The sequence below is a fragment of the Phascolarctos cinereus genome, unplaced genomic scaffold (genome assembly GCF_003287225.1).
Source record: "Phascolarctos cinereus isolate Bilbo 61053 unplaced genomic scaffold, phaCin_HiC Scaffold_185;HRSCAF=761, whole genome shotgun sequence".
Classification (NCBI taxonomy): Eukaryota; Metazoa; Chordata; class Mammalia; order Diprotodontia; family Phascolarctidae; genus Phascolarctos; species Phascolarctos cinereus.
Window position 1 is genome coordinate 1 of NW_027555497.1, and position 24,533 is coordinate 24,533.

General features: G+C 42.2%; 1 protein-coding gene across 1 annotated transcript; it reads left to right on the plus strand.

The window, feature by feature from the left end:
- Nucleotides 1-8,240: 8,240 nt before the first annotated feature.
- On the plus strand, nucleotides 8,241-24,015 carry LOC110204262 (synaptonemal complex central element protein 1-like; the record flags this gene model as incomplete). Its single annotated transcript, XM_020980520.1, has 15 exons — nucleotides 8,241-8,288; nucleotides 8,673-8,747; nucleotides 12,895-12,942; nucleotides 13,308-13,362; nucleotides 13,915-14,004; nucleotides 14,801-14,864; nucleotides 15,341-15,410; nucleotides 15,693-15,838; nucleotides 15,950-16,038; nucleotides 16,284-16,386; nucleotides 16,629-16,730; nucleotides 19,189-19,277; nucleotides 21,871-21,921; nucleotides 23,583-23,691; nucleotides 23,998-24,015. Coding segments are annotated over 15 exons (1,157 nt in total), but the record flags the coding sequence as incomplete, so codon positions are not given.
- Between the last annotated feature and the right edge of the window lie 518 nt (nucleotides 24,016-24,533).

Sequence of the window (24,533 nt, forward strand, 5' to 3'; positions counted from 1 at the left end):
ATATATATGTATATATATATGTATATGTATATATATGAGGATAATAAAAGGATTATATTCCTTTTACTTCTTTTTGGCCCTTCCTTGTTTGCTTAATCTCCTTTTCAGATTTGTGTCCTCTAGGCTCAGTGCCCTCCACTTCCAGATGACCGCTCAATCTGTATACCAGCCTCTGTCTGAGACCACAGCCCATCACCCCCTGGATCTGGCATCAGCCAAGTTCCAGACACTGACGAGAACCAACCCCTAGAACAGAGGGACCCCAGGAGGCAGGGACAGCTCTATGCCCAAACCCAGCAGGAAGCAGTTTCAGAAATTGAGACCTTTGTCCCTCACCCCAATAGATTTTGGGTCCCATCTGTTTAAGGGGGGGAATGATGGGGTGCTTGGGTGCTTGTGCTTGTACTTGGATCCCAATTTCTCCCTAGTCTCAGAAACACTGTCTCTGACAATCACTCCCCAGACCAAGGGCACTGTGTCTAGCAGTTACTCCTATGTGGGCCCCAGCATAACCCTCATTTCTCTCTCTGGTGTAGCTACATAAAGCTAGGTGAGAGAGTGCTGGGCTGTTCAGGACCCAGCACTCAGATCGCGTCTCTGGAAGCCTCCCAATTCCTTAGTAAGCTCCTGTCTTGTGAGAAAGCTTTCCCTTGTTGCAGAGCATTCTCTCATCAAGACAGAGGGAGAGGGTGCCTCACCCAGCCCAAGGAGTTTTGTCCTTGGCCAGCCCAAGGACTCTTCCTCCTGCCAGATTCCCAAGAGCCACACCTCTGTCATGTCCCTCCCTGTCTGGTATATTCCCTGTAGTTTCCCATCCATAGCTCCCAAAGACACCTGGACCTTTGGATTACCTAATCAGTATCCCTGGCATTCCTTTCCCATTCCCTTTTCCATATAAACCCTCCCTCCATCCTCAGTCTCTTGAAGGTTCCTTAAGAATCCTTGCCCGCTGAAAAGCATAACAATATATCTCTACCACCTTGACTTAAAGAACACTTGAGTCTGTGAATTCATTCCAGATGACCCCATCCTGTACTCCAGTCTTTGAGGGTCTCAACCTCTCAGACCGCAACAGTGGGAGGGGGTATTCAGAAGTAAAACAGTTGAGAATGGACACGGTGAAAGGAGAAAGAGAGTAGGAGGGGAACATACAGTAATCACAATTGAAAAAAAAATTACAGCAAGTTTCCCTGATAAAGATTTCATTTCTCAAATATAGAGAGAAAAGGATCAAATTTATAAAAATAAGAGCCATTCCTCTTGACAAGTGGTCAAAGGAGATGAAAAAGCAGTTTCAGACAAAGTAATCAAAGCTATATATAGGCATATGAAGAAGTGGTCTAAATCACTTTTAATTAGAGAAATGCAAACTAAACCAACTCTTAGGTACCACCCACACCTATTAGATTGTTCAATATGACAGAAAAGGAAAATGACAAATGTTGCAGGGGATGTGCGAAATTTGAGACACTAATGCCCTGTTGGTGGAGTTGTGAACTTACTCAACCATGCTAGAGAGAAACTTTTTTTTTCATAGAGGATAGAGTTTTATTGGCAACAAAGACTTTTACATATAGTATTGCACAAATTGTAAATGGATCTACAAAATAATATTAACTATACAAGTTGTTACTAGCACTTACATAAGCCTTTTTAAAGTTTTGTGCATGATGTGTATCAGGTTCTTATGAACAGGATGCAGGTGAGCAGATATGAACAAGATGATCACATTTAAAGGAACTCAAAACTACTTCTGACAGAGTTAACTTTCAAATACAAAGCATTTCCACACAAAACAAAGCGTCTAATGTGTCAAAACCAACAGAATTAAGAGTTAGAATATAAAATGAACACTCTGGAGAAAACTGTAGGGAAGGGTATTTGTTTATGCTCACTTTAACAAAGGCTATTGCTTTAATATTTCATCAATAGAAGTTAGGAGTCAGAAAATATGAAATTTGAAACTTTAGAAAGGACAGCCATATTTTACTGAAGGCAAGCACAATAGCTATAGTACTTATACTAATCTTTTAAGAAGGATTCTGAGGTTGCTCCAGTAACTCACCCTCCTTGAGTTTTTGAGTTGTAGTTGTACAGAAAACAAAGAATGCACTTAAAATACATTTTCTCCAAATTATGTCCCTTAAAGAAAATATAGTACTCCACAGAACTGAAGGACTGAGGAATTCCGTTTACATGACAACCAGCTAAAACATTTCACTTTGTTCTTTTCACAGTCAGCACTAATATAGATCCTTCTCTTCCTCTACTGCCTAAAAGCATAGACAGACAATCTGCATCACTTCTAAGGAAATAAGAAACGTGGATCTTCAAAGAGGCCCAGTGGAAAGCCTGCCTGTGAGTTAAGAAATTTCAGTCTGGTCCTGGCTTTGCCATTGGCTACTTCCATGATCTCATGTGCCTCGAGGGCACAGGTTCACCATGAGTGACATAGAGACCACTCACCCAAATAAAAACTCAGAGGTTTCTCCAGGTAGGAAACAGAAGTTTTATTCTAGCAAGTCTCACGCGAGAGCTGGGCGTGACCTACCCAGAGCGGACTAGAGTAGGGAGGCAAGATACGAGCAGCAAATAAGCAGTTGTATACCCTCAGACAAACAACTCTAGGAAAAATGTTTGCCTCCTTGTCCTAAGAGGAAAAAAATTTGGAATGGACTAATCCAATATAGCATATCCCAGTCCAATCAACAGGAAGGTGGGCTTAAGCAGTGAGGCCACAGATCCAATAATGCCCCTCAAAACTGGCTGTTGGTGATGGAACATAGCAGAATAATTCCCACTTTCAGGTAATATTCCCTGTCCCTGGGTCCTAGTGGCCTGCCCTCACTCCCATTCCTATACTGACATTTCCACAGTGTCACACTCTCTTCTCCCACTTGCAGCTAGTGATGAGGGATCTCCGGTTCTCTTCGTCTCACTCCAATACTCTGGGAATAGCCCCTCTCCACCAGTTTCATTGACCCACCTCCATTCTGCATAGGGGACTTCGACGGCTCCCCTCACTCCCCTACATTGGAATATTTCTTCCCTTAATTTGATCAGTGTGGGGTTTCCCAAAATTGTGATTAAGTCCAGGGTACCTGTTTTGTTCCACTGCCGTTGAATCTCAGTGCAGTTATATGATCTGATTCTTAAGAGCCCTGTGAAGGTTCATTCACAGCTACTCTCTTAATGGGGTCTTTCCCTCTGTTTGGTTCAGATAGTATAACCCCTTCTTTTTCTCAGCAAGGGGCCATGAATGCTTTTCCCATTCTCCCAGGATCCTGTCCCATTATTAACTACTGACTTATTACTAAGGAGCCATTGTGGCTTCAGGGGAACAGGGACCCAAGGCCAATATTCTCACTGCTGTGGCCCTCCACATATCCAACAATTAGTGAGGTTAATTGGGTATAATTTGAACAAGGCTTTGGAAGCTATTGACCCTGGGGAGCCAGGGGATTGGGGCTGGAAAGGAAAGGGAGGACAAGCTCAATAAGAAAATAATCAAGGGAAACTCCATAGCGTCACACTCTGATTACACCACCAGAGAGGAGAGGGGAAATATTCTTTGGCCAAAAATGTGGTCCCCCAACAGATAAAAATGCCTAATACAAAAAGGAGCAACAGAACAAAGGCTATGATGATCACACCACCCAAGCACTTCCAGCCCTTATTGTTCATGTGTCCAATCCTCTAAGAGACCTCTGCCGAGATGCAGTCTCAGCTCCTCAGGATGTCTGGATTCAACAGTCCACACCAAAGGGGGATCCATCAGTCCTTTTGCCCTCGTGTAATGAGTCCAACCTTTTCCCTTAGTCTGAATGTCAGTATCTGAGGTCAGCAAAACTTCAAAGGGACCTTCCCAGGCGGGAGTAAGCTTCTCCTCCTTCCAAACTCTCATCAGGACCCAATCTCCGGGCTGGTACCTGTGGACTGGGAATCCCAATGGTGGGGTTTGAGCAATTAGTTCCTTTATCTGAAGAGTATTCAAATGTTTTGCCAGGGAAGATACATATGCTCTTGAGAATTTATCCTTTTGTTCAAACAGAGGGTCCTAATTCCCTTCCTCTCCCTCAGGGTAAGGGTGTCCATACAAAAGTTCATAAGGAGAAAGCCCTATGCCCCTGCGGGGTTTGGTTTGGATTCTGAGAAGGGCCAGAGGCAGGCATCTATTCCAGTGCAATTGGTGCTAAGGCTAACCTGGTAAGTTGTTTCTTAATCTCTTGATTCATCCTTTCAACCTTACCAGATGAGGGAGGATGCCAGGGGGTGTGAAACTCCCAGGTAACGTCCAAGGCTTGGGCTAGAGCCTGCAGAACCTTGGCTGTGAAATGGGTCGCCTGGTCCGAATCAATCCGTTCTACCACTCCATACCTTGGAATTATTTGCTCTAGTAAAATTTTTCCCACTGCAGGAGCAGTGGCACATCGAAAAGGAAAGTCTTCGACCCAAGAAGTTAAGCGGTTCACTACGACCAGTAGGCATTTGAGGTGTCCTACAGGGGGTAGCTCGGTGAAATCCACCTGCATGCTCTGAAAAGCTCTAAGACCTGGGGCCTGCCCCCTACCAGAGTCTGGCACAACGCAGACTTGTTTGCCCTTCAACATACAAGGCACCCGTTTGCCAACTGTTGAGCCAAGGTATAAAAACCAGGAGACATGAACCAAGTCAGGATGGCATCACACAGGTTCTGGACATCCCAATGACTACCCTGGTGTAAATGTTAAAGGACCCGCCTCATACCTGCTCTGGTCAGTACCTCTCTTCTATCTGGAAGTAGCCATCACCCATCTTTTTCCTGTGCCCACATGCCAGCGCCTTCTTAGTAAAGTACTTAGTACAGTACCTGGCACATACTGAGTGCTATATAAATGTTAAGTATCATCATCATCACCATTATTATGTTATCATTATACTGTGCATACTTCCCATCCATTGTCCACATTATTCCATATACCTTGTCACATATCTGTAAGATACCCAAGTGATCACCAGTTTTACTTCCTTCCTGAAGCAGATCATTGTACTCTCATTTTTAATGATTAGAAAGTATTTTATTTGTTAACCTTATAGCAGTTTTGTTTTTATGGGACAAGTTTTTACTTTTAGTTTTATTAATTTCTCTTTCATTTTCAGGATTTATATTTCGGTGTTGAATTCGAGATTTTTAATTTGTTCTTTTTCTAATTGTTTTAAATTGCATACCCAATTCACTGGCCTGCTGTTTCTCTATTTTATTGATATAAGAATTTAGAAATGTAGATTTTTCCTCTGATTACTGCTTTTGCTGCATCTTATATTTTTGGTATATTGCATCATTGTCATTCTCTTTAATTGAGTGATTGTTTTTATGATCTGTTCTTTGACTCATTCATTCTTTAGGATTTGATTGTTTAATTTCCAATTAATTTTTCATCTATGCTTCTATGGCCTTTTATTGAATATAATTTTTTAATCATAGTCTGAAAAAGGTGCACTTAATAGTTCTGATTTCCTGAATTTGATTGTGAGGTTTTTGTGCCCTAAGACATTGTGAATTTTTGTCAAGGTCTTTAACTTCTTCCTTATTTGTTTTATAGTGAAATTTATCTACTTCTGAGATCAGTTAATTGAAGTCCCCACTAGTATTATTTTACCATTTACTCCTACAATTCATTTAACTTTTCCTTTAAGAGTTTAGATGCCATTTGGTCCATATATGTTTAGTATTGATGTTATTGCCCATGGAACCTTTTTTGTAAGATGTAGTTTACTTCCTTATCAATTCTAATTAAGCCAAGAGACAACAATGGTCAATAAGACAAGAAATAACTGTGTTTAACACAGAGAAATGCTTTGCACAAAATACCAACAAGATGAATATCTGTCAGATACAGTGAAACAAGTGGAAGTAATAAATGTTTATGATTAGTTTCCCAGGAGATTGTTGTACTCAAGGCTTCTGTGTAGATAGACTCCCCCACACACAGAGATATAAAATATATGTGTATATATAGAAAAATTTTTTTTCACTCTGTAAAAAATGATTCCCTTCTTTCCCTCCCTCTCCCTTACCCTCCCAATGAAAATGAAAAAAAAAAAGCATAATTCCTCTTAGAAATATGTATAGTTGGGGTCAGCTAGGTGGGAAGTGGATAGAGCACTGGCCCTGAAGTCAGGAGGACCTGAGTTCAAATCTGGCCTCAGACCAAACACTTGATACTTACTAGCTGTGTGACCCTGGGCAAGTCACTTAACCCCAATTGCCAAAAAAAAAAAAAAGAAAGAAAAGACAAAAGAAAAAAGAAAAGGAAAGGAAAAAAAGAAATATGTAAAGTAAAACAAATTTCTGCGTTGGACATGTAAAAAAAAAGTCTCATTCTGAGTCTGTAGAGGAGAGTTGGAGGGCTTCGGCCAGCCCGGGTCTTACCTGTAGCTTGTACTAAGCCTAACAGCTGTGAAACTCAGGATGTCGGCTCACCACCCCCTGTTCCGTTTCTTGAGACCAGGACGCGGGAAGGGAGGAAACGGATGGGGTACAGGACAGGACGCAGTAAAGAATGTAACAGACAAGGTACAAGGAAGTAAGGAAATCACTTAACTAGATTTGTACTTCTCATGAATAATAATGTTACTATTGCTTGATCCAGTACTATATAAGCCTGAGCCCTCAGATCAGTAAACAGAGTTTGTTCTTCACTGCTCTCACCTGGCCCGTGATTCTTTCTCTCTTCACACTCTGCCGGCATCAGACCACAGCCGGGGACGCAGGCGCTTCCGGCATTTGGCGCCAAGACCTGAAAGGAAGGCTTCCCCCGGCAGAGTGGCCCTGGACAAGGTGGGCTGTTTGGCCAACAGCCCTAGAAAAGGAGCTCCAGTCGTCAAGAGAAGACGCTAACAAGGTAGGGCGATACTTTTCCTATATAGTTTTTTATTTTCACCAGGTTAAGCGGGGATTAAAAAGAAACCAGACTGCCGCTTATCGGGGTCTCTTAAAGTGAACGTGAACTTCAGAACGAGACTGCCGCTTATCGGAATCTCTTAAAGTGAACGTGAACTTCAGAACGAGACTGCCGCTTATCGGAATCTCTTAAAGTGAACGTGAACTTCAGAACGAGACTGCCGCTTATCGGAATCTCTTAAAGTGAACGTGAACTTCAGAACGAGACTGCCGCTTATCGGAATCTCTTAAAGTGAACGTGAACTTCAGAACGAGACTGCCGCTTATCGGAATCTCTTAAAGTGAACGTGAACTTCAGAACGAGACTGCCGCTTATCGGAATCTCTTAAAGTGAACGTGAACTTCAGAACGAGACTGCCGCTTATGGTGGTCTCTTAAAGTGAAAGTGAACATCAGAACGAGACTGCCGCTTATGGTGGTCTCTTAAAGTGAAAGTGAACTTCAGAACGAGACTGCTGCTTATTGGGGTCTCTTAAAGTGAAAGTGAACATCAGAACGAGACTGCCACTTTTCGGGGTCTCAGATTTAAAGTGAAAGCAAACTGCACAGGCGGGAAAGCAAACCGCACAGGCGGACAAAAGAGACTGGCGGCTTTTCAGCGTCTCCAAAAGCTGAAGTAAACTTCAGAACGAGACTGCTGCTTTTCGGCTTCTCTGATTTAAAGGGAAAGTAAGCCACACCGGCTAAGTAGTGTCCTATAAGATAGTTAGCTAATATGGGGCAGAGCTCGTGGGCAGAACAGAGAGACAGACAATATTATTTGAAAGTGTTCAAATACAGGGGACACAACTAGAATTTTAGCATGCAAATAAGAACATTGTCTTTCTTTAAATTGTCAACTGCATCCTTGTCATTTCTATTGAGAACAAACCAAGTGCCATTCTGCTACTGAAATCTCTGCATAAGATACCTGTACTGTCCAACCATTCCATTGCAAGTCATAGCTGAAATCAGTCAAGTGTATCACCAAGATTCAATCTGCTGACTATTTTGCTCGCCAAGACTGTACTAATACCAACTTTGATTACACTAGGAAATGGCAGTGCTCAGTCTTTGTGGTGGTGCAATTTTCACATATTTGCTATTTTATTGATTATTGTTTAAAATAATTGTACTGTATGAGAACTTAATGATTATATCTTGGAATTATTTTGTATAGAAAATATACTTAGAAAAGTGCTTACCATGCTGCTGTCCTGTTCTTCTTAAAAAGACCCATGTCATAAATATTCAGGACATTGGCAGCTGATCACATTTACAAAGTCAAAGTGTAAGTGAAGTTATTACTCCCTCCTAGACCCTAGGACTGAAGACGTGATCAGAAGAATTAATGAATTGCAGCAAGGTGAACCAAGGCTTTTAAAAGTCCCTCAAACTACATGGAAACAGTTACCTCAGTAGCCTCTGTATTCCTTCTGCCTACATGAAACTCATTTCCCCGAGTCCCACTTCAAAATAGGGAAAATCTGAGCAGGCTGGGCTGGTGAAAGAAAGATTTAAAAAGACATGGTAGTACAACTGAACCCCAAAGAAAATGCAGAGAGTATCAAAGTAAAACCTCAGGAACTATCCACTGACCTGTATACTAAATTTGATTTCTATGTACAACTTTGAGTAAATCTCATACTGTTTTTCAGTTTTCAAATTCCTGCTCTATGAAGTAAGTGGGAGGAGGAGCAATATGGAAGAACCCATTTGTAAATATCTCCTTTTGTCTTTGTCTTGACAGCTAAGAAAATTGCAAATAAGGAACTCTGTGAAACCCAGGCCCACAGGCAATCCCTGCAGAAAGAACTAGATGAAAGTTAAGTGCCACAGATTCAAACAACCTTTTTGTCCCCAAAGCCTACCATCACAAAGTCATCTAATTTGGTTGTACCAGGGTCTGCTTTCCATACCTGCATTCACAGGAGCCAAATTTGACAAACACTTTGGAGATTATCTATTGTTGTTTGTCCTTTGCCCATTCAATGATAAAGGCCTAATAAGAAATGAGGCAGAGAGTGGCCTCTTTACCTACTCTAAACAAATATATTAATCATTTATTAATTTTTTAAAAAATCACTCTGGGAAGGAAAGACCTTCAGCGTTTCTGGCCAAAACAAAAACAATTGGTATATACATTCATCCTAAAGCAGTCAAGGCCAAAACATTGACCAAGCAGGGCTTGGCCTGGGACCTATTGTTGTCTGATCCATGAGATGATGTGGGGTTAAGGCTGGTCTTTAAGAAGAAAAAAAAATGTTTCAGAGATTAAAACCTACATTCACTTTGTGCACAGCACCTGCCCTATGAAGACTGAGAGAAAAAAAGATGTAAAGAAAAAAAACAATTATCTATCTAGAGGTTATCTATATAACCTACACACCATTCTTTCCCTCTTTGTTCCCTTCCTTCTTTCCTTTCGTTTCTTTCTTCTTTCCTTTTGTTTCTTCCTCCTTCTATCTTTCTTTTGTTCCTTCTGTTGAAGTTAGAGTTGGGAGAGCTGGTTCACATGTAAAACAATTCATTTAGACCTTCTACTGTAGCCATTGGTGATAAGTTCAGGGTGGACCCCAAGAATGTTGGGGTGCTACCTGAAATGATAAGGAATAGACATGTGGTCCTAGTGTCCTGAAAGAATTCACTTGGTACAGTCTCTAAGTTAAAGAAAGGCATTTATTGGGGTGATGCACCCAAGCGTGCCTGCTCCCCATCAGGCAGAGCCCCAATGGACTCTACTCCACATGGGAGGCAGAGCATAGGTCACAGGCTCTGCTCCCTGAGTAGAGCAGCTTCTGCTTCCCAGAGGTGGCTAGCCAGGTCAAAGGTATGGTTTAAATACAATTTTATAGAATAGAGGAAGAGGACAAGAGAATGGCTCCAAAATGCCTGGGACATCAGGTAGTCTGGAGATGATAAGCAGAGGGAACAAGAAAGGGGAGGGGAAGAGTTGTTCTGAAATTGAGGGTGCTTTGTGAAAGCACCCAGATAAGTGTACAGTGGGGGCTTTTCGATCGTTTTTTTTCTGGCTGCTCACATCCTGCATCCTATCTGTTATCTCAAGTCCTGCTTGCTTCATCTGCCTCAAGCGCTACATCATCACTTCCTTCTTCCTCCTTTCCTTCCTTACTTTGTTCCTCCTTCCTTTCTTTCTTCCCCCTCCTTCCTTCCTCTCTCCTTCCTTTCCTTCTCTTTCTCTTTTTTGCTTCTTTCTTTCTTTCCCTCTATCCACATAATGTATCACAGCCTTACTTGAGGGTGCTCTGCCCAAAGGAAATTTTAATTTCTATCTCTGAAACTTTTTTCCTTTTTTCTTAAATACTACTGACGAGGTCTAGAAGTTTAGGGGTGCTGGAACCCCAAAATCATGACACAAGGATCTTGGCTGCAAGAATTCGACCCAAGCCTTCTTTCAGCCAAAGACAAGGTTTATTAAAAATTTGCCATATTGGCCAGACTCTTAAGGAAATCTGAGCACTTATGAGCGATTGTAAAAATCTGAGCAGTGGCTAGATTATAAAAGTCTGAGCATGCTAATGGAGACAAAATGGACTTTATATATAGAAAGACTGAGGGAGGATGTAGGAGTGGCTAAATAGGTTGGGTGACTGGAGGAGGGGTCTAAGGACATCTGGATGGGAGTGGCCAGTAAACCAGTGAACAGAATGCCTGGGAACTGGACCTCTTGGCCAATAGATGGAGCCTAGCCAGGGTTAAGGGTGGGAAATGACTGGGGGCCAAAGAGAAGTAAGACAATGGAGGGCTAGGCTAAATGAAGGGTAAGAGAATTGGGAGACTGGGGCATTGCCACAGTGAAAGGCCAGTTGATGCCATTATAGCCTTAGGCAAATGCCAGAGATTTGGCCACAAAGTCCAGGGTTGCCTTTTTGGGGTCTAGCTCCCAACCTCATCACCACCTTTAACCTGTAAATCACTCTAGCTCTCAGTGATGGGCCAATAATACCCTCGGGATCTTTGGTTTGGGCTGTGATTGGTTTAAGAAGAATGTAACAGCAGTTGTTTCTGTTTGGTGAGAAACCCTGAGAGTCTTCCTTTCCCAGATTTTTTTTTTTTAAGAGACCATCCTTTGCCTCTTATTAAGCCTTAATCACTGAACTGGCGTTGCCTCAGTCAGACTGAGACCTGTTAAAGACCTTGGCTTGAAAAGACCAACGTTCTGCTCTGCGTCCAGGGTCATCTCCAGATCTATATATCAGGCCACTGGACTCAGATGCATCCAGAGGAGAAAGTGAGGCTGGTGACTTTGCACAGCACTTGCTCACTTAAATCCAATTTGTTTGCATGCCATGGCATGTTGTAGTCCTCTTCAAGAAACAAGGACAAACAGCAAATAGTCTACTTTTTTTTTTAACTTTGTGTGTGTGTGTGTGTGTGTGTGTGTGTGTTTTTAGGCAGTTGGGGTAAGTGACTTGTCGCCCAGGGTCACACAGCTAGTAAGTGTCAAGTGTTTGGTCTGAGGCTGGATTTGAACTCAGGTCCTCCTGACTTCAGGGCCAGTGCTCTCTCCACTGTGCCACCTAGCTGCCCCTAACCTACTGTTTCACAGATAGCAAAAACAGAACCACAGACTGCCCAAGGCTTGTAACCTTAATTTATCTTTCCCTTATGATACCTATTGTGAAAGTCCATCCTTAGAGCTTAGTTTTCCTATCTGTAAAGAAAGGGCCACAATGTCAAATCAGTCAGTCAGTAAGCATGTATTAAGTGGATATCATTATGGTCCAAGTCCTGAAGAAACAAAAGTAAAGAATGAAATAACTTCCTATCTGTAAAGAAAGGGCCACAATGTCAAATCAGTCAGTCAGTAAGCATGTATTAAGTGGATATCATTATGGTCCAAGTCCTGAAGAAACAAATGTAAAGAATGAAATAAATTCTAATGGGAAAGATCAAAGGTACATATATAAGCAAATATGGAATGAATATAAAATGAACATATGCATGATGGTTATCTGTGAGGTGGTTATTGATGAAGGCCGCTAGACTGTTGTGGGTATCAGGAGGACTTTAAAGGGATGGAGGTGCTTGAACAAAGAGAGATAGAGAAAGAGGTGGAGATAAAGAGGCCATATATTTTGGTCAAGGGCCTGGCCATTGCAAAGACAGGAAATAAAAAAAATGTCTGGGTGAAAACAGAGAAGGTCAGTTTGACTGGGTTGTAGAGCACAATGTATTATGAAGATAGGTTGGGAGCAAATTGAGAAAGGCTTTAAAATCTAAACAGGAATTTATTTTTGATTGACTCTTAAGTTCTGCTTTTGGAGCTCAATTTGTTATCTGCATAGGGAACCTTTGGGGTTCTTTTCTTTAGGCCTATAACCCTAGAAGCCATAGGGAGCCACTGGGATTGATTGAGCAGAGTGGAATTGATATGGTTTGAGAGTGCTGGGAACCCTGAAATGCAAAGGTACAGGGAAGATCTGCCTCAATAGAATTTGGCCACTCAAGCCTTCCAGTCAAAGTAGCAAGTCTATTGTGATGCCAATAGAAGCAGGCAAGATTCTAAATGAATCAGCACAATTTAATGGGAGTAAGATTAGTACTTTTGTACAGAAAAAGGCTGTAAGAAAATTTGGATGGGATTAAGGAAGGTAAATCCCTAGTAGTGGTACAGAAGTAACAGTGAAGGGATCTAGATGGGATTAAGGAGTATCAAATAAACTAATTGAGTAATGAAGGTGGGCTGGGGGTGGGCCAGATGTCTTGGGGGAAGGTACTAGTGATCTGGACTACTGAAATGTATGGGAAAATTCAGGGACTAGGTTGCTTTCAAAGACATGGTCTTTTCCTTTTAGGGGTCCAGCTTCAATCCCATAACCCCACCATGCTACTGCAAAATCATTTTAGCAGCCAGACTAGCAACCCAGTCAACTTGCTCCAGGCCAGGCATACAAAGAGTGGGGAGAACAGACAGGTGAGGTTGACTGTCTAATTTCTGTCATTTGCAGTGAGCTTGGAGGAGACACAACTGAAGGAAATCTTGAGCAAGAAGCAAGGTATCTGCCAATCAGCAAGTTTGTATTAAGCACCTACTATGTGCCAGGGACTGTGCTAGGTTGCAGATACAAATAGAATGAATGAAATAACCCCAGCTTTCAAGGAACTTACATTGTAGAGGGGAAGACAGTAAGTATATATGTAGCTAAATTAAGATTAAGTATAAAGAGAACAAATTCAAACAAATGCAAAGTAGTTAAATATAGAGTAGCTGGAGAGGGAAGGGACTAGTAATAGGGGGAATCAGGGACCTGGCTCCATTGTTAGGTAGTTCTAAAAAGGCAGGGGTCCTAAGAAGATAGTTCATGTGCCATTTAAGTCCCTCTATGGCCTTTTGGCCACCTTTTGACTTCTTTCATTCTAGAAACTCTGAGGATCCTTCGCCTGCATTGCCAGGAGAAAGAAACTGAGGTGGTAAGGTAACTGGCTCTTTTTCCATTTCACCATTCACCAGAACTCTTTCCACATCCAGCATCCTATGAGAAAAAGCCCCAGCAAAGTCGTGCTGAGCTGTCTGGCCTGAGTGACATTGGTGCATTGGTTTTGCTTGTGATGGCAAGGTAACAAGCAGTTAGTAAGGTCTTACTTACTAGGCCTTACCAGGCACTGTGCTAAGTGCTAGGGATACAAATACAAGGGTGTGAAGTGTCCTGAAAGTTTTCTTTTTACAACTCACAGGATCGTAGAATCTCAGTGCCTAGAGGTATTGATCCCAATGATAAATGTTATTAGACGGATTTGAGTCCAGTGATTATTGAATGCTCTTTCAGTGTATAAGGCATGATTCAGAGCGTGATAGCTAGGAAGGGATACAAACTGCCAAGCAACGTGAAATGTCCCCCTTCACTGACCTCTGACTACACAGCTACTTTAAGAGCATCCTGACAAAAGGAATTCTGAAGGACTGCCCGAGAGGGATAAGATTCACCAAATTCTGAGGTTACCTCTTCCCTCAACTTTTCTTTCTCCAGACAGCAGGCAGTGTTTGAGGGATACCAAAAGAGAATAACAGAGTTGAACTCCAAAATCCAGGAAGGAAAACTGAAGAAAAGGAATCAGAGGTAAAACCTTGTTTCAGCCTTTAGGCTGGTGCTTGATGATCTCTGAATTCAAGGCAAAATTGAGTTTGTGAACCAAAGAAAACTAGAGTCAGAAGACTGTGTCCTCCTCAGAAATATGGGACATACAAAGCAATGCTGGAAGGGGCCCAAATCATAGAATTGAAAAAAATCCTGAAAGGACTTTGAAGATCATCTAATCCAACCATATGACTTGGAAATAAGAAAACTGAGTTCCAGAGAGAAGATGGGACTTGCCCAAGATTGCCTAATTATGCAGTTGCAGTTTCTTGAGTCTCCTGACTACTTGTCCAGGGCTTTTCCCATTGCATTGCATTTCTTTGCACCAAGAGAAGTCCATAGATAATCAGATTGTCAGAGTTTGAAGGGATATTAGAAAACATCAAGTAGAGTTAGGTTTGATTTTACAGGGGAAGAAATTAAGACCCAGAGAGCACTGATGTTCGGACAGCTTTGAGTTCTATTCCTAGCTCATCATCATGACTCTCTTCTCTTCCCCTAGTTTCTTGATTTTTAAAGTGAGAGGCCTAGACTAGATGGTCAGTCTTCAAGTTCTGGAATTAAGTGACTCTGTAAGTGATGAGACAGTTGAAGCTTAATACAGGAAATATTTAAAAGTGGGAGAGATCTTTGTATACTGGAAGAATCCGAGAAAAACTTCCTGCAGAAGGGAGGATTAGAGCTTCGTCGGTTCTAAAGGTGTGCCTTAGTGATTGTTTGGAGGGTGAGCTTCTTCTGGTAGCGACCCTGACCAATCCTTTGCTTTCTTTTTCCTTAGAATGGAGTTTGGCCAGCAACTAGAGGAAATGATGGAGAAGAATAAGACTGTCTGGGAATTCCATGTGAGGGGATAACCTGTGGTCAGGATCTGAAGATAAATGGTTATTGGTGGGGAGTATGGAAGGTGGGATGTAGGATGAGGGGAATACTTGAAGAAAGGGACACACCTAGTATGCACAAGTGGACAGTGAAATAACCACCATCATTTAGAGCTGAAGGTGAATTGAAAGGGTAATTAGGGAGAGTATATGGAGTCACTGGTTTAAGGAGTTGTGTTTAAGGTGGAAGAGGGCCGGCATGGTTTTTAGATGGTTTCAAGAAAACTAGATTTGCAATCTCAGTGGAAGTTTTCAAGTAGATGGCTATCTGTTGGTGATGTAAAAGAGATTTGTGTTCAGGAACGGGTTAGTTAAGTAGGCCTCTGGTGTCCTTTCTAACTGAAATTTTGTGAACTTCTATACTGTGGTGTGAGGGCAGGCATTCCTGTGGAGGGAGGGGTCTTTAGGTGCAGCTGGCCTCCTTTTCTTCCGTGTATTAGAAGACAGCCAAACTATCCCAGGAAATCAGCAAGGTCAACAACAACAACAAGGAACAGCTTCTCATAGAGGGTGAGAATCCCGGTGTTGGAGGGCAGGGAATGATAGAGGGGAGGGAAAGGTGAATAATGCCTGTTTTGAGAAAATGAACTTCCTCTTTCCTAGGATTGTATTCTAGATTCTTCTAAGGATAACCTACCTTTCTCATGGGGGGGAGATGAACATTTGCCCCAAATACAGCTGAAGACTGGGTGTCCACCTATTCAGAGTCTTCAGGAAGGGAGATTGATTGGATAGGGACAGCAAAATCCCAGATGAGAGGGCATCTGACATAACTTGTATTCCTGTGACCAGAGAGGCTAACTCAGGAGAAGCTTGACAGTATCCAGAAGCAGCTGGACAGGTTGACCCAGCCTGAGGCCAAGACTGAAGCCACAGCTGTCACCAGTGTGGATGCCTTCCTGTGCAGTGAGGAGGCTGCTGCAGCTATGCGAGCCTCTGTGGGGCTCAGGGGGAAGGAGGAGGAAGTAAAGGAGGGTTGGCTAGGCCTTGGGGTTTGAGGAATGCATCTCAGAAGAGGCAGTTCTGATTTCCAAGCAATATTTCTTAAGCAACTGTTTGAGGAAGAAAACAAGAAAGCCACAGAATCCCTGAAGGCAGCCTCCCTTCACTATCACCAGCTACAGCAGAAATACCAAAGGTGAACCCCCAAGATTCCCCAGAAGAGGTGGTGATCAGTTGATTATGTGTGTTTCTTCATCTACATCTCATTAATCTCTCACTGTTTCTCTCCCTGTGTCTCTCCATCTCTCTCTCCTTCCCTTTTTTATCTATCTATCCTCCTTTCTTTATCTTTCCTTCACTCTGTTTTCCTCTTTCTCTCTGTCCATCTGCCTTGTATAACCCATTCTAACTTGGGCTTTCCATTTCTGGCTCCTGGCACAGGCTGAAGAGGGAGCTAGAATCTGTTGGCCACAGCAGCATCAGAGGATCCAAGGAGACAGGCACAGAAGAGGCTGCTGAATGGGAAAGTGGCATTGTTACCAAGGTGGGTGAGGGAGAGGTAGACACGAAAATATTCATGTTCTGGCTGTATAAGAGCTCAGACAAAGAAAAAGAATCAAAGACACTTAGGAGACAGTGACCTAAGGAAGCAGAGGAGAAGATCTGGAAGATAAAATGCTGGCAGCAAGGATTAATAAAAGGCAGAGAATAAAGGGAGAGGTACATGGTGGGGATGTTACTGCTAACTGGCGCTGGGTCCCTCCTTATTCTTTTATGCCCTCTTAGTCTGTCATGGAGCTTCCCAGGACACAGAAGAAAGATCAAGAAGTCAGGCCTGATCCTGGCAAACATCACGAGGTTCATCTTCATCCTAGAGGTTCCCAGAGGGTTTGGCCACCTGTCATTTAAGTGAGGTGAAGCTTTGCCTGCATCAATTTGGAGAGACTTTGTAGCCTGGCCTTTGAGATGCCTACCTGAATAAAGAATTCCTCATTCTCTGCTCCTGGTTCTGGCTATACTTTTGTCATTGTTCCAGGGTTTTAGCCTACCAGTCAACTAAGCATCTAGTAGGTGCCAGTCACTGGGTTAGATGTCAGGGATTAACAGACAAAAGTGAAACAGTTCCTGTCCTCAAGAAGTCTTTAATCCACAAGACTTAAGAGAAGCTTAAAAAGGCAAAAAGCAAAGAGAAATCATAAGGGTTAAAGGTTAAACTTTAAATAAGGTTAAACATTTGCATTCCGTCATGGGAAGATGACACTTGTAACTCCTAAGGATTTTCTTATTATTAGGGCAGTTAGACAGAGGGCACAGTTGAGAATTGAATATGATAGGATGATATCTAAAAAATAAAATTAAAAGTGTGCACTGTGAGAAGCACAAAGGGAGAAGCAGAATGTGGCAAATCTCAGATAAAAGAAGTGTGAAAGCTTTTACACTGGAGGGGAAGAGATGTGGTGGTGGGGAATAACACATGAACCTTATTGTCATAAGAATTGGCCCAAAGAAGAAATAACATACACACTTACTCGTGAATACAAATCTATCTTACTCTTCAGGAAAGTAGGAGGGGAATGGGATAAGAGAAGGGAGAGGGCTGATAGAAGTGGGGATGGATTGGGAAGGCAGCAATTAGAAGCAAAACATTTTAGAGGAAATAGAAACAAATGTGAAACGTGTCACTGGAAAAACAACTGACCTTTCCAGGTTATAGACCTAGGAGAGAGAATTTAGAAATTATGGACTATCTGAAAACTATGATAAAAAAAAGAGCCTAGACATCATCTATTAAGAAATTATTATGGAAAACTTCTCTGATATTCTGGAACTAGAGGGTAAAATAGAAATTGAAAGAATCTGCCAATCATGTGTTGAAAGTGAGCCCCAAAGGAAAACTCCTGGGAATATTATAACCAAATTCCAGAGTTCCCAGGTCAAGGGGAAAAATATTGCAAACAGCCAGTTCAAATACTGTGGATTTAGCAGTCTCTACCTTAAAGCATCAGAGGGCTTGGAATGGGATATTCCTGAGGGCAAAAGGGTAGGATTACAACCAAGAATCTACCCAGCAAAACTGAGTATTCAAGGGGAAAATGGACATTCAATGAAATAAATAAAGGACTTTCAAGTATTCCTCATGAAAAGACCAGGGGTGAATAGAAAATTTGACTTTCAAATACAAGGCTCAAAAGAAGCATAAAAAGGTAAATAGGAAAGAGAAATCATAAGGGATTTAATAAGGTCAAATTGTTTACATTCCTATGTGGGAAAATGATAACTTGCAACTCCTAAAACTTTCTTATTAGGGCAGTTAGAAGTAGTATATATGGACAGAGGGTGTGGGTGTGAGTTGAATATGATGAGATGATTATCACAAAAAAATTAAGGAGTGAGAAAGAAAAATGCACTGGGAGAAGGGGAAAGGGAGAGGGAGAATGGGGTAAACTATATGACATAGAAGAGAAAGAGATTTTGGAAAGAGATTTTGCAGTAGAGGGGAAAATGGCAGAAGGAAGGGTGTGAACCCTACCCTTATCAGAATTGGCTCAAAGAGGAATAACATACACACTCAGTTGGATGTAGAAATCTGCTTTACCCTTCAGGATAGTAGGAGGGAAAGGGGATGAAGGAGGTGGTGGTGGAGACTGATCGAAGGGAAGGTGAATAGGGTGGGGGTGCTTGGATGCTTGTCTTTGGGAGCTTCTGCTTGAACTTGGACCCCGATTTCTCCCTAGTCTCAGAAACACTGTCTCTGACAACCACTCCCCAGCCCAAGGACACTGTGTCTAGCAATCACTCATGCGTGGCCCCAGCAAGACCCTTATCTGTCTCCCTGGTGCAGCTACACAAAGCTGGGTGAGAGAGTGCTGGGCTGCTCAGGCCCCAGCCCTCAGATCATGTCTCTGGAAGCCTCCCAATTCCTTAGTAAGCTCCTGTCTTGTGAGAAAGCTTTCCCTTGTTGCAGAGCATTCTCTCATCAAGACAGAGGGAGAGGGTGCCTCATCCAGCCCAAGGAGTTTTGTCCTTGGCCGGCCCAAGGACTCTTCCTCCTGCCAGACTCCCAAGAGCCATGCCTCTGTCATCTCCCTCCCTGATTAGTATACTCCCTACACTTTCCATCCATAACTCCCAAAGACACCTAGACCTTTGGGTTACCTTATCAGTGTCCCTGGCATTCTTTTCCCATGCCCTTTTCCATATAAACCCTCACTCCATCTTCAGTCTCTTGAAGGTTCCTTAAGAGTCCTTGCTCACTGAAAAGCATAACAATAAATCTCTGCCACCTTGACTTGAAGAATGCTTCGGTCTGTGAATTCATTCCAGGTGTCCCTGTCCTTTACTCCAGTCTTTGAAGGATCTCGACCTCTCAGACTGCAACATTTATGGCGCCCAACGTGGGGCTTGTCTGAAGTCTCAAGCCTTCTCCGAGTCAAGGTAAGCCTCCCCCTCCTCTCACCCTGTACTTGGGTCACCCCTCAAGCACCTAGGAAGGCTTGCTGGGGCTTTGGGTCGAGCCAGCAACAGGCTCTAGTGGATTTCCCTCTTGACAAGGGATGCCTTGTTTAGGAACGTCTGCAGAATTTTTCTCCTTCACCAGGATGCTGGTCCAGGCGAATAGACTACAGGAGCCGGTCCCTTTTTTTCCTTAAGGCTTATAGGCAAAGAGGATGGGCCAATCTCCCTCTACACCTCGAGATTTGCCCCTAAGTTATCTTTTACAGAACTGGAGAAAGCTCAGTCTCCAAGACCTTAAGGAAAATTTTGACTGATTTCCATACGATCTGGAGAACCATGAAAAAAATTGTCTGATTTGTGTAGGGGATTTCTGACAAGTCTCTCTGAGCTCTTAGATTCTCCCTGTCATTAGCACGTATCTGTTCTGTGTTTGTGTCTGTGTGGTATGAGTGAATGTCCATTTGCAGCCAGGTAGCAAGAGTAGCATCCCAAGGCTGCAGCTGGACTCTGGAATGCCACTTTCTTTCTCTCCCCCTCTACCTTCCTGATTACAGCAGCCTCAGAGGAGCAGGTGGATGGGAGAGAGAAAGAGAGAAAAATACTTTATTATTTAGGTTATATGATTGGTAAAAGGCAAGTTGAGAAGGATCCTCAAAGTATCAGATCAGAAAGAAATAAGATGTGTGCAGTTATAAAGGGACTTTAATCAAAGTGCATCACAGGGATAAGTAGGTAGAAGGAAAGGCAAGAAAGTTTAAGCATGTAGAAATGAGAGCAGTATGGGTAGAAAGAAAAGCATAATCTATTTGCATGAACAGTGTGAACAGAGGGTTTGAGAGTAAAAGGTTTGGAATCTTTTGGAGAATTGTTGGGAAAAAAATTCTCTCTCTTTCTCTCCATTCTAACTCTGGCCAAATTTTAAATGTGGAGGGAAAGACAAGATAGATAAGGGGAATCTTTTCCCCTCAGATCAAAAAGAGAGATAGCACTTAATCTTTTCTGTCTCACATAAAAGAGAAAACTTTTGTGTACCAGAACACAACCAAAAGGTAATGTAATTCATTCTGGTAATATTTTAAATGAAATGCGATGCTCTTAATTTAATATTTTAAGTCAGAAATTATTATACTGTTTAGCACCAAGGCAAATTGGGAAAATGTATGGATCTGAAATTTGTTAACTGGGTGACATTAAGCAAGTTGCCTCAGTTTATCTCACATGATTGGAAGGTGCCTAACACAGTGCCTGGCAGAGGGCAGACACTATAAACGTTAACTATTATTATTAGTTCCTTAATTAGATGTGACCAGTATACAATGCCAATGGTGATGATATGCTAGATTTTCTATGTAAAGAAATTTGGAAATGCGTTCAACAGAGTTGAAGTCACCTGATTGTTAATGTGTTTGTTTCAAGTTTTAAACATCTAGTATTGCTTCAAATCGGTAAACTTTTATATCAGTTATGTGAAGCAGCTTTTCATGATTTGGATGTTATTAAAGTGTGAACTTAAAGAAACTAAAGGATGGTGGAAAATTTGTGTAAAACCAGTTATATTACTTTGTCAGTCCTGCTAATATTGTCTTATAATGTTTGATAACTGCCATTTAGAAAATCAGGTATTTCCACCTTTACCTGTAATTAAAGAAGGGCTTATAGCTAAAACAATTTCACTATCACTTATGAAAGTTATTATTGTTAACTAAGTTGTTTTAAGTTACTGTTTTAATGTTAAAACCTAGAAGTGTTAATTGATTAGTGTGTGAAAAGGAGGGGATTGGGTAAAAGCCTTATCCAGATTGGTTCTGCCCATTCCAAATAGTCCTCCTTGGGATAAGGGGGTCGGCAGGCAGGGGCACCAGGATGAGCCCTTCCCTGGAGTAAATGGCAATTCCCCTTATTTTGTAAACTTGCCAAGGTCCCTGGAAACCATCTGTGTGGGCAAGGTCATCTGCTCTGAGAAAAGAACTTGTTAGGGTTTGAGGTCCTAAACAATGAACTCGGCTGAGAAGTGTATGTACAATAGACAGAAATGATTTCTAATGATTGGTTTTTACACCAGGACAAGTTTAAATTTGAGAAAGAAGGAAAGTGAAATCTCTTATGTATGTGAGTCCTGGTAAATCTTTATTGCTTATTGCAACTCCATGACAGTAACATTAACTGTATCTGGCTTTAGGCTGTAATTAGTGAAACTTGCTGTTTGAGGTAAAAGGCTCTTGGGACTATAACTAATTTTGTTTTGAGTTTAGGTATAGTTGTCTGCATTAAATCAGTGTCTGAGAGAAATGCCACAAGAACAGGTGGAGGTCTACTCAGAGGGAATGGGATTCATTTGGGAAAAAGCTGCGAGGACAATCTTAGCCTCAATGTAGGATAGGATCCTCCTGGCTCAGTTTCCCCATTGTGTTCCTTTGAGAAGGAATGTTTCCCACCTGATGATTCCTGAGTCTGGCTATGAGGAGAAACAGACACGGCATGATTGGAGAACTGTGACTCTTATCTGAATTCAAACAGAGCTAAGGATCTTGTCATGTTTGGCATGTCACATGTCCCTGCTTTTTCCTTTTAGAGTAGATTTCTGTGATCACAGCAAATTGTCGGTAAAAGACATGAGCACAATGTAAGTATGTGAGATCTTGCTGTTTTGATCTGAATTTGTAGTTATCCCATCACCTAAGTAAGAGTAAAATCAGTTTTTGAATTTATCCTGTGTAAAATATTCAATTTCTGAAGTATAATAAGAGAAGTATAAACAAGCCTGTGGAACAAGATTGTGTATCTATTCAGTTGTTGTGAGGTTGAAGTTAGGAACCTCTTTTGTTTAAAGCAGTTTTTGCAAGAACCCCCTTCCCTAATGTAACCACCTCAGAGGTCTTTGACCATCCCTTTTGTCCTGGCCACTCCTTTATGGGAAAATTTTTCTATCTCAACATCCTGTTTCTCAACACGGAATTATTCCCTTGCTTGAGAGACAAGCCTTATGGCCACTGTACGGGTAAAGACCCCTGTCAAGGGAGGGATTGTCAATGTCTCTGCTGGTCTCTTGACTTGTACCACCTGTAAGGATGATGAGTATCCCCAGAAGTTTACATCTCCCAGCTGTACCACCTATTCTGAGGGAACACTCCTTACTTGCACCTATGACCCAATTCTTCTTGCCACTCTCCTAGTAAGTATTCCTTATTTAACTTTCTCTTCTCAGTTGATACACAATGCTACAGTCCCCTCTAACTATAACACTGTTGTTGATCTTTTGAAAGTTTCTGTTATACCTGGAATATTGGCATGTAATCATACTGATCCTCACTACCTTTTACAAACAGGTCCCATCTGTACCCCTAAGGGATACTCCTTCCTTTGTGGGTTGGGTGGGCCAGGTGGTCAGGAATCTGGGGAAAAAGTAAAGCAAAATGCCACTACTTGGCAGGACCCCAGGAATGTTGTTCTAGCCACCCAATGTTTCACACCTTGTAAGGATTTTGGTGTGTGCTCCCTTGGATTTTTGGCACCACCTCTGACCATTTTCAATATTACTAAACCCAGCACCTCCACCCTAACAAGAGTAAAGCGTGTGTTCTGGGACAATGTTCTCTCTGGTACCTTAAAAAGGGAATGGAGCATCTCATGCCTTGGTATGGACATTTAAAACACGAGTTCATTCTTTCAAACTTGACAGGGACCATTCACCAATTGGCAAATGACACAGCTTATAGTCTCTGGGACATTCAACAACATCTGGATTCCCTGGAAAATGTGGTCCTGGATAATCAGATAGCTTTGGATTATCTACTTGCTTAGTGGTGGTGTCTGTGCCCTGGCCAACACCTCCTGCTGTATATATATTAACAACTCTCAATAGGTGGAGCTCAATAGAACTAAAGAAATTTACCTGGATGCAAGAAATCCATGAAAACCTTAGTACACCAACGTCATCCTCTTCTTGGGGATCCTAGCTTCTATGTTAACTACTATTCTTTTCCCACTTAATATATATGTGTGTGTATATATATATATATATATATATATACACACACACACATATATATACATATACACACATATATATATACATATACATACATATATATGTGTATATACATATACACACACATATATACATAAACACACATATATATGTACATATACATACATATATATGTGTATATATGTATGTATATGTATATGTATATATATTAGGATTATGAAAGGATTATATTCTTTTTACTTCTTTTTGGCCCTTCCTTGTCTACTTAATCTCCTTTTCAGATTTGTGTCCTCTAGGCTCAGTGCCCTCCACTTCCAGATGACCACTCAAGCTGTATTCCAGCCCCTGTCTGAGACCACAGCCCATCACCCCCTGGATCTGGCAGCAGCCAAGTTCCAGACATGGGCGAGAGAACCGACCCCTGGAACAGAGGGACTCCAGGAGGCAGGGACAGCTCTATGGCCAAACCCAGCAGGAAGCAGTTTCAGAAATTGAGACCTTTGTCCCTCACCCCAATAGATTTTGGGTCCCATCTGTTTAAGGGGGGGAATGATGTGGTGCTTGGGTGCTTGTGCTTATACTTGGATCCCAATTTCTCCCTAGTCTCAGAAGCACTGTCTCTGACAATCACTCCCCAGACCAAGGACACTGTGTCTAGCAGTTACTCCTATGTGGGCCCCAGCATAACCCTCATCTCTCTCTCTGGTGTAGCTACATGAAGCTGGGTGAGAGAGTGCTGGGCTGCTCAGGCCCCAGCCCTCAGATCATGTCTCTGGAAGCCTCCCAATTCCTTAGTAAGCTCCTGTCTTGTGAGAAAGCTTTCCCTTGTTGCAGAGCATGCTATCATCAAGACAGAGGGAGAGGGGTGCCTCACCCAGCCCAAGGAGTTTTGTCCTTGGCCAGCCCAAGGGCTCTTCTTCCTGCCAGACTCCCAAGAGCCATGCCTCTTTCATCTCCCTCCCCGTCTAGTATACTCCCTGTAGTTTCCCATCCATAGTTCCCAAAGACACCCGGACCTTTGGATTACCTAATCAGTATCCCTGGCATTCCTTTCCCATGCCCTTTTCCGTATAAACCCTCCCTCCATCCTCAGTCTTTTGAAGGTTCCTTAAGAATCCTTGCCCGCTGAAAAGCATAACAATATATCTCTACCACCTTGACTTAAAGAACGCTTGAGTCTGTGAATTCATTCCAGATGACCCCGTCCTGTACTCCAGTCTTTGAGGGATCTCAACCTCTCAGACCAC